Raw genomic sequence first — 15,337 nt, forward strand, 5'->3', positions numbered from 1 at the left:
CCAGTTTAAAAGAAGGGGTGCATGTGGGGTGATAGTGTGGTGGGTGTCTGCCGAAGGTGGCTAAGATGGAGACAGAGAATGCAGATGCACTGAAGAGCATGAGGACTGAAAGGCAAATATTATTTTACTTACTTGGTTGTGTTAGTAGTATTGGTGTTTGTTTAGGTTAGTCATCCCTTCTCTTAGGTGTTGTATAGTCTGTGGAGGCAGAGAATGTGCAAGAGGAGACACCCAGATTTTCCCCATGGAATCTCTCACCAACAACACTGATTTTGGTGTAGGGGAGGGGGTCTCCAAGATGTCCACTGTATGAAGTCTTCTTTGGAGACATCCTAAAGATTCTCAGGCAAAATGGTGGATGGTCCTGTGATATCCCCTCCCAAGGGAAATCAGTCAGTCTTGGAAGCTTTTGGGTCCAGCCCATATACGTCTTGGGTGTCTCCTTTGGCAAATGAGCTTATAGATCTAGTCTCTCGCCATGTGGGAAAGGAACCAGATATATTCCCTGTCACCCTGATAAATTTCTGGTACCACCTAAAAATAGGCCACACTGGAGGAAGGAACTTCCTTTTTGATACTATGGTTGTGCCAGCAGTCACAAAAACATAGCTGGTGAAGCAGAGCTCCACTGTCCAACTGTCCACCCCCCTAACAGAGAGTCCATAGCATTTCGGAAAGTACATTTTTGCTTCAGCAACCTTTGCCTTACAGTCCCTGAATTACTTGCCACATTTCACAAGATTGCAGAGGGATCTGACTAAGGAACTTTCTAAATCCCTCTCTGAATCCATGTCTGTGGAGGACTACAAGAAGCTTTCTTTGCAACTGGCCACTGTGTTATCCATCTATAATGTATCCTTGAGGCTAATATCCCATGCTGTGGAGGGTACCTCACAGGTGGCTGGTTCAGGCATAGCCATTAAGAGACATGCCTCGATGTGCTTATATCATGCCTGGATGTGCTTATATGACTTTGTGGAGGCTGTTCAAGTCTTCGCTCATCAATGCCCCTTTTGATGGAACATCTTTGTTTGGCCTTACTATAAAGGAAATGTTTTCTTAGAGTGAACAGGATAGAAAGGCCCTGTCTGCCATAGGGATACACTTTAGTACCCCTCAACGATTCTGTTCTAGGAATCAAAGGGGAGGCAAGAAAATGTGTTCCCATAAGTCTCTGGGTCCTTTCTAGGATTCACGCAGGGATAATTCCCTCAGGCTCAGAGGGGGGAGTTCATATAGAAGTCACCATCCTCGCAGCAGAGGAAGCCTGCAAAACCAGGGTTTCTGAGATTCCTTTTCAGATAAATCCTTCCAGCACTCATGAAAGCTTGCCAGACTGCTCAACTCTGGAGGCAGTCGGGGGCACTTGCCTCTACATCCAGATGCCTGGGCATCAATAACAAAAGATTCCTGGATGATAAAAAACATATCTAAATGGTATTACATATCATTTTCCCAGACTCCCCCAATGAGAAGAAAAAGTCTCCCTGACATCCCACCCAGTCAGAGGGAGGCAGCAGCTCAAGAAGTTTGAAAGCTGCTAGACAAGAGCCATCCAGCATGTCCCACCGGACCAGAAATGATTCCGATCTTGCTCAAAATTCTAATTAGTACCAAAGAAAGCTGAGGACCTGAGACCGGTTCTGGATCTGAGCAAACTAAATCAATTTGTGAAGAAGTCAAAGTTCCAAATGTTCACGGTTCAGTCTGTTCTGCTTTTCCTACACAAGGACACTTGGATGAGCTCCATCCTCCTTCACATCAAGATGAACAGATGATCCCAGAGATTTCTGCCCTTTCAAATAGGGGCCAGTCACTACCAGTTCAGAGCCCTGCCCTTTGTACTCACCACAACCCCCAGGGTGTTTACCAAATGTATGACAGTGGTGGCAGCTCAATTGAGACTGCTGAGATTCTGAGTGTTTCTATGCCTAGACAACTGGCTCCTCACTGCCCCAGCCAAGCATCTCCTAGAGGAATCCAGGGACTACTTGTTTCAGTTATGTCAAGCACTAGGCATCTGTCAAAATATGCATATTTCATCTTCATCCTGTTTAGAGCCTGGAGTTCATAGGTACCCAGTTGAATACAGTAAGTTGGATAGCTTCTCTTCCACCACGTCTTGTAAGGTTAATGAGGTGCCAGGTGAAGCAAATTATTGCCCATCTTTCTCCCCCAGCCAGACTTCTTCTTCAGGCTCTAGGGTCGATGGCAGCTGGCATAACCTTAATTCCTATTGCCCAGTTTATATGCACATTCTTCAATGGACCGTAGAAGTTCAGTTGTCGATTCTTCATCATCTCTTGTCCTTTCCATTCAGAATCACTTGAGTTTGCAAACATCATTTACATTGGTGGATTCAGTCAGACAAAGTTTTCCTAGGCTGTCCTTTTGTACTTTCTTTCCCAGTGGCCATGGTAACCACGGATACCTCCCAACTTGGGGGGGAGGACATTTCTTCAAACAGACGGTCCAAGGCATGTGGTCTACAGAAGAAACCAATCTACATATCAATGTCTTCGAGAAGAGAGTGGTCCTCCTAGCATTGCAGGCCTTTCAAGATTTTCTTCCTTTTGGGATAATTGTAATACAGACTGACACCATGTCTGTTTGGTACATCGACAAACAGGGAGGAACCTGATCTTACCTCCTTTGTCGAGAGGCAGTCAGATTGTGGCAGTGGGCAATCTCCTCCAACTGCTTTCTTATGTTAACACACATACCAGGGAAATTCAACATTATAATGGGCAAACTAAGCAGGTCCATTCTGTTGTCTCATGAGTGGTCTCTCAATCAATCAGTGGTGGAGAGGATTTTCCATTTTTGGGGCCAGCCTTTATGCAACCTCTTTGCCTCTCACCACAACAGCAAGTGCACCAGGTTCTTTGCCCTAATCCCCCCTCAGGAGGAGTCACCAAGAGATGCTGTAGGCCATGTTTGGCCCTCCAGTCTCCTTTAGGATTATCTCCCCGATACCTCTAATTCCCAAATTCTTACAGATGGCACTGTTGAAGAGCACAGTTGTCCTCATTGCCCCTTTTGGCATCATCAGGTGTGGTTCCCCTTCCTTTGGTCACATCTTCGTTATCCACCATGGGTACTGGACCCCAGTCCAGACCTGCTGTCACACTCCTCTGGAATAGATCATCCAAACATTCCAGTCCTCAAGTTGACCGCATGGTTTCTCCAATTCCACTGATAGCTAGACAGCTCAGGCTTTCCTCCCCAGTCCAACAAATACTTCTGTCTTCCCACAAGGACTATACAAGGAAGATTTACAAAAGCAAATGGAAAAGATTCTCTATTTGGCCTCTACAGAGGGAACTGGACTCCTTCACTGCTCCTGTCTCCATGCTGTCCTAGAGTTTTTAACATATATTTTTCAAGAAGGAGCTAGTTTTTTTCTATTATCAAAGTGCAATTGGCAACTATATCTAATTTTTCACTCAGGAGAAAATGATTTCTCATTAGCTTCTTCAGAGTTGTGGAAGACCTTTCTAAAATGTACTTTTTTCTTGCTTAGATCCCCATAGAAAGACCCGTCAAAGCCCCCCCAGGATTGACAGTTGTGCTGTAAGGGTTAACTCAGAAAACTTTTGAACCATCAGCTAAGTCTGATATAAATTTTTGTCATGGAAAACAGCTCTTCTGGATGGTGAGTTTCTGACCTCCAGGCTCTCTCTTCCAAATCTCCTTATCTTTTTTTTCCTCAAAGACAGGGTTACCGTACGAACCAGTCCATCTCTTTTACCTAAAGTATCATCCAAAACAAATGTAAATCAAGCCATTAATTTGCCTGTTTTCTTTCCCATCTTTGTTAGAGTACATGCTACATCTTTTGGATGGGATGTACATAGACAACTACATTTTTATCTTCACTGAATAAAAGATTTCAGGAAGTCAGAACAATTGTCTCCTTCTCCCCAAACAAATTGGGATTGCCAGTTTCTAAAATTACCCTGGCCAAATGGATTATTGATTTTATTTCCTTTATTTACAGTCAACAAAGTCTGTACCTACTCAAACCTCCTAAAGCATGTTCCACTAGGTCCATGGCTATCTCTTCCGCCTTTTGGTCAAAAACTTCTTTTGACAGCAGCTGCCTGGTCTAATCCTCATACCTTTATTGCTCATTACAAATTGGATTTGACTTCAGGAGCAGAGATGCCTTTGGATGTTCTTCGTGTTTCACTGTTGCAGTCATTACACTTGGGTTATCCTGCTGGCAGGCTACCCTCAGTTGGCCTGAATTCCAAAGTCTAGGTCTAGCGTCGGTTGCTGCCGCCTCTTCCCTGACATCAGTGCACCAGGGGTATAAAAGATGCAGCCAACGCCATTTTCTTCAGTCTTTCTTGCCGCACGGTGCCTGAAGCATAAGCAGTTCACAAGTGCCAGTCGGCCGACTCCTGAGATTTTCGTGTTCGAATTTCAGATCCAAAGTCTTCATTAAAAGCTAAGTACCCCATTGGGGAAACTTTTTTCTTGCTCCAGACCAATGTCAAAAAACATTAATAATTGTATTTCTTGTGGGAAGCAAATACCTCATAAGGACTTTCATTCTTACTGTATTCCTTGCCTAGGCCCTGACCATGACGTTGTTAGTTGTCGGTTTTGTGCTAGATTTAACCAATGCACTATTAAGCGTCGGTAGTGCTCTGGAATATCCTTCCACGAGGACCAGCCAAGGTTCATGTAGCTGGGGACTCTGTTCCAATCATTGATGAATAAATGAAAAGGACAACATCAGATAAAGAATTATGTACTCACCATATCTATGTATCTGTGTTTGTCTATTTTTATTCTTCCTCAACTCCCCTCCCTCCAACCCCCTTCCTTTCATCTCCTAGAGTGACCTTATCGTTATTGTGGAACTTCTGTTCCAGGTTTGAGTCCCAACTCTGCTATTTCTATTCTTCATTTGACTTTGCTTAGGATTAATTACTCCTAGGGCTTATAAGGCAGCAAACTCGATCTGCGGTATAGCAGGTTGACTGGAGCATTATGGGTAGATGGAGGAGCTCATTAGTTGGATCCGAGAGTCTAGTAAATGAGGCTGAGTCGGATCAGAGGTCGGATCCAGTACCGAATCATTGAGGAAGAATGAAAATGGACAATATAGATGCATAGATATGGTGAGTACATATATTCTTTGTACTGTATTGTTTTATTTTAGGGGGCATGTAGCAGCACTGCTAGATTTTAATGGGTGTTGCATATCTCCCACCATTCTGTTATGAAGTTGTTAAGTTACTTACTGTTACTGAAAGAATTGTTTAAGTTATCAGAATGTTGAAGCAGTGCTACCTCTATGAAAACTCAAATGCTGGTGGTGAAAGAAGGTATGTTGGATCACTCCCCAGTTCAGTTTGCTTTATTGTAAGTATATGGCCATATAGCATTGAAATGGTTTCTTGAGATAGTGAACACTTGGAGGTTTTCTTCTTGAAAATGTTTTAGCTTGTGAAGTTACTGTTTCTTTTCTTATTTTTTTGTTTGTTCTGTGCATATTTGTTGTAGATGTTCCATTACAGATAAATATTATTTTTGATTTTGTTATGTGTGTGCATGTAGTACTGCTTATTTTTGTTGTCTCTGCACATTTCAGGCCTGACCATTGTATATGTGTTAGTTTGTTCAATTTCTCTACATCTCAAAGATCTGCTTCTTGGGCTCATTGGTTGTTCTAAAATTGTGTCCAGATTTTTATTGTAGTTTTCTTCCATGATCTCTCCCAGGAAATGTCAAGCATTTGCCTGAGTGGGACTAAATTTCCAAAGGGAAAAAGTTAAGCTATGAATGTGAAATCCAAGTACGTTCACTTGTCTGGCTAGGTGTGTTAATCACCAATTGCTGCATTCAGCCATTATGCAATGTAAAAAGCCAACATGAAGTAAAAATTAATGATACAAATGCACCCACACACACAGCAGATGTTCATGTGCTGTTATAAAACCATGTGTAATACACGTAACAACAAAGAAATACAGTCCAACCACAGTTCTGCATATGGGTATCATTTACATGGTGCAGCTTGATATAATGCAGCATTTTGATTGCTTTGAGCAGAGTTTAGCTGTTCAGTAATTTTCCTAAACGCTTTCTTTTTCTGCAGAGAAACCTTTTGGAAGAAGATTCAGATGAAGAGGAGGATTTTTTCTTGTAAGTACTGATTTATAACAGAGTATCACTAAAGGATGCTGGGTGTGTGCTATGGAAAAGAAATGCCTTTCACTCTTTAAAGCTGACTAAAGCTCCTCAACTGTCCTAGTTCACTTTTCAGGTTTGAGTAGAAGCCTTCCTCACGTGTTTTGTACATATAAAGTAGATAAATTGTCCTTTGTTTTTCCTTATGACTTATAATGTACAGCTGTGGTGATGGCTCACTGCCAAGTCATTAAAATCTGACTGGCTTAAAAACAGTACATGAAAAGTTCTTTCAGGAATTTCATTTTTTGTGTGTACTTTGAAAACTATTTCTGGATATTTGTACTTTTCAGCCCTTGTTTTCATCAGTTCTTACTCTTTCATGTTATTTTGTGATGTCATATGTATTTTTTGTAGTAAGATATTGCCATTACAGTCTTGTAGTTAGGTGCACCACATGTAATGGATGGTGATTCAGACGGATAACTCATTGTAGGGCAGTTTTTGGAAAGCATCTGACCTTGCTGTAGCCTTATTGGTAAGCTAACGGACCAAAGCTGGGGGTGAAGATGAATAATGCACTCTGAATTATATTGTCATGACTGCAAGAGAGTGTGATAAAGCGCATCACTGTTTCAGAAAAGGCAAGGTACTCGCTGTATTTCAGAACTCTAACAGTTGTAATCAGTCCCGGATAAGTGTCTTGTCGAATTATGTGGCCTAACTTTGCACATAATTGCTTGTAAGAACGATCCATGAGATTCTAACCAACTACCCTGACCCGTGCTGAAGCAGACAACCTGCTGAGAAAAGGAAACAGTGAAAGAAAAGAACCCTAGTCTGAACAGACAGCAGAAGAAAAGTACTTAAAATTCCCAGGGAAATGGACTCTGTTTCTTAACTTTTCAAAGCACATGATTGCATTCATAAGCCTTTACTATGAGTGAAAAACTTCATGATTGTATGTGTGAATAAATACATGTCCATTAGGACCATATCTCTTCATCTGTACAGATTTTCACAGAATGTCCAGATTTTTGCCTCGTGTTTTTGGTCCGTTTTTCATAAAATCTTGGTTTTCTGGCAAATCATTGGCAAGTCATTAAAGACTGAAGTCAGAAAATAGTGACAGGCATTTGAGTTTCAGACTTGATACTCTTCAGAAAAGTCATGCTAACACAAAACCTGTTATTCTATCAACTTTCTAAGTTTGTAAGAGCAATATTTAAAAATGTTCCCTATTTTTGGGCTTTTGTCCCCCGATTATTTATGGCTTTGTTCAGATTCTTGGTCTAAGAGGTTGAGAGGTATTCTAGCGACACTCTGAATCAATATGTCTTTGGTAAATGTTATGGTGTGTGTGTGCGTGTGTGTGTGTGCGTGTGCGTGTGTGTGTGTGTGTGTGTGTGTGTGTGTGTGTGTGTGTGCGCGCGCGCGCTTATTTAGCCTATATGTGACACGACACACACATGGGGTGTATATGGTGTGTGTGTGTGTGTGTGTGTGTGTGTAAATGTCTGTATTATAGATATATATGTGTATATATATAAATATATATATATAAATATATATATATAAATATATATATATATATATATATATATATATATATATATATATACCGGTCCCCCTAAGCATAGAGACCCTGAGCCTCAAGCACCCCCACAGGGCATCCCTTGCTCTTCTGTGACCTCCCCAGATCCCCCCACTGAGGAGGTGCCCAGAAAGAGACTGTGCAAGAGGAGGCACTTAGACTCCCCACAGGAGTCTTTGACATCTGACACAGACTTGGATGAGTCAGAAGGGTCTCCTCGATCCCCCTCTGAGGATATCTCCTTTGCAGAGATATTAGAGATCCTTAGAGGGATGATTGGCAGTCCAAGACCCCTGCTGAGGACGAGTCCATGCTCTTGAAGGCTTTTGGGTCTCAACCTTCCACTTCTTGGGTGTATCTGCCTTACGACGAGGTCATGGAACTGATCTCTTGTAAGGCGTGGGAGTCACCGGAGGCCTTGGAACCTGTCCCTCGCAAGCCAAATAAATTCATGTCTGCCCCAGTGGACAAGCCATTTTTGACCAAGGGAGTGCCTGTTCATGCCATGGTGGTAGCTGCAGCCACCGAAAAGCAAGTGTCTGAGACATCCACCTCTATCCATCCTCCTAACAGAGATTCTAGGATCATGGATAGATATGGGAAATGCATGTTTGGTTCAGCGACTTTTTCTCTGTGATCACTGAACTACTTAACCCATTTCACGAGACTGCAAAGAGATCTCCTGAAAGAGCTAGGAGATACTCTCCGGGGTACGGTAGCTGCAGGGGTTGCCGACAAAGTCAACGTACAGCTCGCTACCCTAAACTCAGTTGTAAACTCGTCCATGCGTCTCATGTCTTATGCAGCTGATGGTTCGAGTAGAGCCGCTAGTTCGGGCATTAGTCTCCAAAGACAAGCCTGGATGCATCTCTGTTCCTTTGCGGAACCCTTTAAGTCTTCCTTTATTAACACCCCATCCGATGGCTCATCACTATTTGGGCCTAAAGTAAATGAAACTTTAACCAGGTGTGAGCAAGAAGGCAAGACATTATCTGCTGTTGGAGTCCGTTTTTCTACCCCTACTCGGCCCTACCCCAAGTCCCTAGGGGAGGGAAAATGTGGTTCCGAAAAGCACAGGGAGCCTTTCAGGACACACGTGGAGAAACCCTCTCTAGAGGCAGAGGAGGGGGTTATAACGGAAGACGCTGCCCCCACGGCAGAGGGGGTCCACGGCAACAGGGTGACAGGGGTCAGATGTTCATCGTGTTTCACTGTTGCAGTCATGACTGTAGGGTTCTCCCCTGCCGGCAGGCAGTCCTCGGTCAGCCAGAATCCCAAAGTCTGGGACCGGCGTCGGCTGTTCAGCCATGCTCCCTGACGTCAGAGCGCCAGGAGTACAAAGCTGACAGCTGACGCCATGTTCTCCAGTCTTTCTTGCCGTGCGGTGATAGCAGTTCGCATTTGCCGGTCGGCTGACTCCTGACAATTTTTGCTAAACGAACTTCAGTCCGAAGACTTTCTTCTCCTACTCAAAGCTAAGTACCCCGTTGGGGAAACTTTTTTCTTGCTCCAGTCCGATGTCAGAAAAAGTTAATAATTGTATTTCATGTGGGAAGCAAATACCTCATAAGGATTTTCATTCTTACTGTATTCCTTGCTTAGGCCCTGACCACGACGTAGCTAGTTGTCGGTTTTGTGCTAGATTCAATCAACGTACGATTAAACGAAGGTACGATTTTGCATTTCATTACTTCAGTAGGCACTTTAATTACAAAATGTTATCGGATTCGGTTCCGGCTACCGGAGTTCACAAATGACGCAAGGATAAAGACAGGCCTCCGAGGTCCAAATCGGACAATATTGTACAAGCAGAGCCAGCTTCAGGTTCGGCCGTCGTCAGTGAGGTGCTTTTGCAGCCCCTGTCGTCGGCCATTTCGGAACCGATAGCCAAAATGGACTCCCACGAGGAGCCAACTAGGCCTTTGAATATTTCTGTTGCAGGACCTTCGGATGGGTCCGGAGCCGCTGTGCAGGTACCGGCTTCCAAAGGGGTTTTCAGGCCTACTCAGCTTCTAATAAAGGCAAAGCCAAAGACAAAGGCAAAGACTCCTTCCAAATCAAAGACTACAGCTCAGGCCTCTTCTGATCCGGCACCCAAGTCTCAGAAACAGTTACTTAAGATGGCAGAGGACTTACTTACTATGATTAGGGGTTCACATCCCCCTCCAGATAAAAGGCCAAGGCAGGAAGTGTATTATGACTCCTCTGATCAGGCTTCTGTGTCTTCAGTTTCTTCTTCTGACCAGGAATATTCTTTCCCCCCTTATGAGGATTCTGATGCTGAGGAATCCATTCCTTCAGCTTCTCCCCCTGAGGATTTCTCTTTTGGGGAAACTTTACATGAAATGAGGGAACATTTTCACTGAGAAGGACAGGAGTACTCGGAATCTAAGAAAAGACTTGGGGATTTTCTTCTTCTTCTTCCCCAACATAGACCCCTGGCTATCCCTCCTATTTTGGATATTGTGGATGATGCTTTTTCGGAGGCTAACTTAACTCCGGACTCTTTTCCTCCAGCTCCTGTTAAGCCAGACAGATATTATAGGGTTCCTGATTCCCACCAGTTTTTATACAAGAATCCTACTGCTGATCCTGAAACCATTTCTCATGGTCCTGAGGGGGTTAAGGCCGCTACTGCTAAAAACCCCATTCCCACTGAGAAGGATTACAGATCTTTAGAAAGATGGGGCAAAAAAGTGTGCACTTCTGCTACTTTATATATTAGGGCTTTAAACTGTCAATTTCATATGCTGAAATACCAGCAATTTCTTCTGTCTGTTTTGAAACAAAAGCTAACTTCCATTTCTGCCTGTGCAGATGATAAGGAATTACATGACTTAATGCATACCACTGAACAAGTTGGGAAGCATGGTTTACACTGTGGATTTGATGCCTTGGAGGCTTCTTGTAGGGCTGCTGCCTCTGGTACAGTCATTAGAAGGCATGCTTGGTTAAAGGAACAAAACTTGCCAGATCAAGTAAAAGCTAAGTTATTGGATGCTCCTGTTGAGCATAACGTTTTGTTTGGACCTAAGGCTGAAGAGGTGATAAAGAAGATGGAGGACAAGGCAAAATCCATGCAAACGGTTAAAGATTTCTTACAAGTACAGCCACCCAGATTTAGTAGGAATTGGCCTACAAAAAATTGGTCCTTTCCCAATTCAGACAGGTCTCAGAGGGGTAGATACAGACGCTCCCGAGGAAGGCCTCAAATGCAAGCCTCTTATAGACCAAGACAGTGGACTGCTTCCACCCCTAGGGGAGGAGAGGACAGGTTGCAAGCTCATAGAAAACAGGCTCAATGACTCCCTCTGTTGGGCTGCAGGAACTTCTTGCCTGGAAGCCCCACTCGGAGGAAAACTTTCTCTTTTTCATCTAAATTGGACTCGTATAACCCAAGACAAGTGGGTTCTGGATGTGGTTTCAAGAGGTTACAAATTCCATTTTCATACCCTACCAAGACCAAGCGGATGGCCGGATCTTCCAAAACATCAATGGTTAGAGGCCTTAAACCAGGTGGAAGCTCTCTTGGCTATGAAAGCCATAGAACTGGTTCCACTTTCAGAGATGGGACAAGGTTTTTACTCGAGGCTTTTTCTAGTCCCCAGAAAGCAAAATTCATGGAGACCCATTCTGGATCTGTCAGTCTTGAACACTTTTCTCGAGATACCAAAATTCAAGATGCTTACTCTTCAGCAGCTACTTCCAATGCTGACCAAAAATGCATGGATGGTAACTTTGGATTTAAAGGAGGCATATTTACACATTCCCATCAGGCAGGAATGCAGAAAATACCTCAGGTTCAGGGCCGGATCGAGGCACTGTCAATTCTCTGTGTTGCCCTTTGGATTGTCTACTGCGCCCAGGGTCTTCACCAAATGCCTGGCTCCAGTAGTAGTTTATTGCAGACTCAAGGGAATTCAAATTTACCCTTATCTGGACGACTGTCTAATTCAAGCAGACAGCAAGGATGTCTTACTTCAGCATCAAGAATTTGTTCAGAACCTTCTCAAGTTCCTGGGATTCTCTGTAAACATAAAAAAGTCAAATTTGACACCCTCACAACAGATAACTTTTCTGGGTGCTCTTCTAAACACCACAACCCAGATGGCATTTCTGACATCCGAAAAACAATTACAGCTGGCTTCAACTTTCAAAACTTTGGCAACTTTAACTCCGCTTTCTGCAAGGAAATTCCTGCAGGCTTTGGGTTACATGGCCTCCTGCATCCTTCTCGTACCATATGCAAGACTACATATGAGGAAAATTCAGTGGTACCTAAAAAGTGTATGGTCTCAGCATTGCCACAGTTTAGACATACAGATCACCGTCCTGCCTTGTCTCCAAAAGGAATTCCTTTGGTGGTCCAAGACATGTACTCTCAACATAGGAAAACCCTTCAGTCTGCCTCCAGCCACTCAGATACTAACCACGGACGCTTCAGATTATGCATGGGGAGCCCATTTTCAGGGCAACTGTCTGCAGGGCCTGTGGACAAGGGATCAGAAGCCCCTGCATATCAATTTAAAGGAAATGTTAGCCGTACAGAACGCTCTATTGGCTTTCAGGAATCTTCTACAACCAGGACAGCTACTGATATGGACAGACAACACCACAGATATGTGGTACATAAACAAGCAAGGGGGATCTCATTCCTATCCCCTTTGCAGACTAGCTATGACCCTATGGAACACAGCTCTAGCTTGCAAACTGGACCTTCAAGCTCAGTTTCTACCAGGGAAGCAAAACTTCCTGGCAGACAGTCTGAGCAGAAACCTGTCGGATCCACATAAATGGATGCTGGACACCAAAATATTCAGGATGATTACAGCAGTCTGGGGATGTCCTCACATAAACCTCTTTGCATCCCACCTCAATCATCAACTACAGATTTTTTGCACCAGGACTTTCCACGAACTAGCTTGGAAAGTGGATGCTCTATCATTCAGTTGGAGAAACCTCTCTGGGTATGCCTTCCCGCCTCTACCTCTTCTTCCACGGGTGTTATTAATGATCAAACAGGACAAGCCCAAGATGATAATTTTGCTGGCCCCAAATTGGCCTCAACAATTTTGGTACCCAACTCTAAAAAACCTTTGTCTGGAGCCCCCTTGGGTATTACCTCAGACACCGAACCTTCTGTCCCAGCACCAGGGTCAGGTTCTGCACTCCCATGTCAAAACTCTCAGCCTGGCGGCCTGGTTAATCCAGAGTCTTTGATTCATTCTCTCCTACCCAAGCAGGTTATGGATGTCATTTTAGAAGCCAGACGTCCTAGCACTAGAAAATCTTATGCAGGAAAATCGAAAAGATTTTGCTCCTGGATGCAGGCTCAGGATTCAGATCCTCTTATTCCTAACATTCCTCTGATTTTACTTTACCTGACAGACCTCTTACATAAGAGTCTCTCTTTCTCTTCCATAAAGATCCATGCTTCTGCTATTTCTGCTCATTGTAATACAGACCCTCCTATCTTTTCCCATCAGCTCATGAGACAGTTTCTCAGAGGAGCTAAGAACTTAAGGCCTCCTAGATCTCCTCCCATTCCTGCTTGGGATCTCAACTATGTTTTGGAAAAACTCACCTTACCTCCTTTTGAGCCTGCTGCCACTTCTGACATCAAGTTTTTATCTTGGAAGACAGCCATTCTGTTAGCTCTGACCTCTGCCAGGAGAGTTTCGGAGTTGCAAGCTCTCATGGCTGTGGAACCTTATATTATTTTTCATCAAGACAGGGTGTCTTTAAGGACTAATCCTACTTTCATGCCTAAGGTGGTTTCCAAAGTGGCTTTAAATCAAACTATTCACTTGCCAACTTTTTCCCCAGTCCTCAAAATAAGGGGGAAAGGATCTTGCATTCCTTGGATGTGCACAGACAACTATGTTTTTACCTGGACAGAACCAAGGACATCAGGAAATCAGAGCAATTGTTTGTTTCTTATGCTTAAAGTTCCCTAGGTAAAGCCATTTCAAAACAGACCATTTCTAAATGGATTGCTCATGGAATCAGATTTTGTTATTCACACCATGGAAAGCAAATCCCAGGGAGTATAAGGACTCACTCTACCAGAGCTGCTGCCACTTCAGCTGCCTTCCTCAGGGGAGTTCCTACCAAAGACATTTTGGAAGCTGCAACTTAGAGTTCAGTGTATACTTTTTCCAAGCACTACAATCTACCTCTCTACCCTAAGTCTAGGGCAGGCTTTGCTTCTGCTGTCTTGCAGGGTCTTTTAGCCGCCCCCTCTTCTTTATTACCACCTCCCTTTTATTCTGCTTTGGGATTCAACCCTACAGTCATGACTGCAACAGTGAAACATGATGAACATAGTACAGTTGTGTACACTTACCATAAATGTAGATGTTCGAGTGTCTTCACTGTTGCAGTCTGGGTTTCCCTCCCTCCTGTCCCCTCTTATTTTTTCTTTTGAGTGGTTCCCTTCTTCAGCCTTCTTTTGAGGTGTATTTGCAAAGGGTATGGGATCTTACTCATTTTGGAGCACCTGACATCTGGGGCATGCAAAACTGGAGAACATGGCGTCGGCTGTCAGCTTTGTACTCCTGGCGCTCTGACGTCAGGGAGCATGGCTGAACAGCCGACGCCGGACCCAGACTTTGGGATTCTGGCCGACCGAGGACTGCCTGCCGGCAGGGGAGAACCCTACAGTCATGACTGCAACAGTGAAGACACTCGAACATCTACATTTATGGTAAGTGTACACAACTGTACTTTCTCTGGTCAACCCTATCAGCACCCCTGAAAGGGGGCCCGGCTGTTCGGCTCTGGAGGCAGTCGGGGGTCGCTTGTCTTTGTACCCAGAAGCCTGGCTAAACATAATATCAGATACATGGGTACAAAGCATCATTTCCAGAGGATATTTCATACCATTCTCTACCCCTGCCATTCCTGTAAACAGAATCCCAGATGTTCCACCCAGTCTCAGGGAACAAGCAATCGTAGAGGTTCACAAATTGCTAGAAAAAAAAGTCATCCAATCAGTCCCAGCAGACCAAGTTGGATTATTTTTGGTACCAAAGAAAACAGGGGAATGGAGACCTATCTTGGACCTCAGCAGACTCAACCAGTTCGTAAAGAAAGAGAAGTTCCGAGTGGGCACGCTTCAGTCCATTCTTCCCTTCCTAGGGAAAGGCGATTGGATGTGCTCCATAGATCTCAAGGACGCGTACTATCACATAAAGATGAACAGACACTCCAGGGATCACCTGCATTTCCGGCTGGGAGCCAACCATTACCGGTTTCGAGCCCTGCCCTTTGGTCTCACTACAGCCCCCAGAGTGTTCACCAAATGTATGGCAGTGGTCACGGCTCACCTGAGGCGTCTAGGATTCCAGGTGTTTCCATACCTAGACGATTGGCTCCTCACCGCTACCACCAGGCATCAATTGACTCAGGCAACACAATACACTCTGACACTCTGCCATCAATTAGGCATTACAATCAACTTAAGTCTGCCTTATTGCCATCACAGCATACCGTTTTTATAGGAGCAGAGTTAGATACCTCAACTACGTCTTCCAATCGAAGGAGTATCACTTCTCCGCCAACGCGTCAGCTCACTGGTGTCAAAGAACAAAGCTACAG

The 15,337-nt window shown here is 44.1% G+C and overlaps 1 protein-coding gene across 4 annotated transcripts in view; it reads left to right on the forward strand.

Annotated features, from left to right (window-relative positions):
* VAMP4 (vesicle associated membrane protein 4) overlaps positions 1-15,337 on the forward strand; it is a 641,282-nt gene that overhangs the window by 159,184 nt on the left and 466,761 nt on the right. For all 4 annotated transcript variants that reach the window (XM_044085250.1, XM_044085251.1, XR_006366637.1 and 1 more), the window contains exon 3: positions 6,113-6,159. In XM_044085250.1, coding sequence (XP_043941185.1) covers positions 6,113-6,159 — 47 coding nt within the window. The remainder of the gene's footprint in view (positions 1-6,112; positions 6,160-15,337) is intronic.

Source organism: Protopterus annectens, chromosome 10.part0 (assembly GCF_019279795.1).
Source record: "Protopterus annectens isolate FY-2018-M chromosome 10.part0, PAN1.0, whole genome shotgun sequence".
NCBI classification, from domain to species: domain Eukaryota; kingdom Metazoa; phylum Chordata; order Ceratodontiformes; family Protopteridae; genus Protopterus; species Protopterus annectens.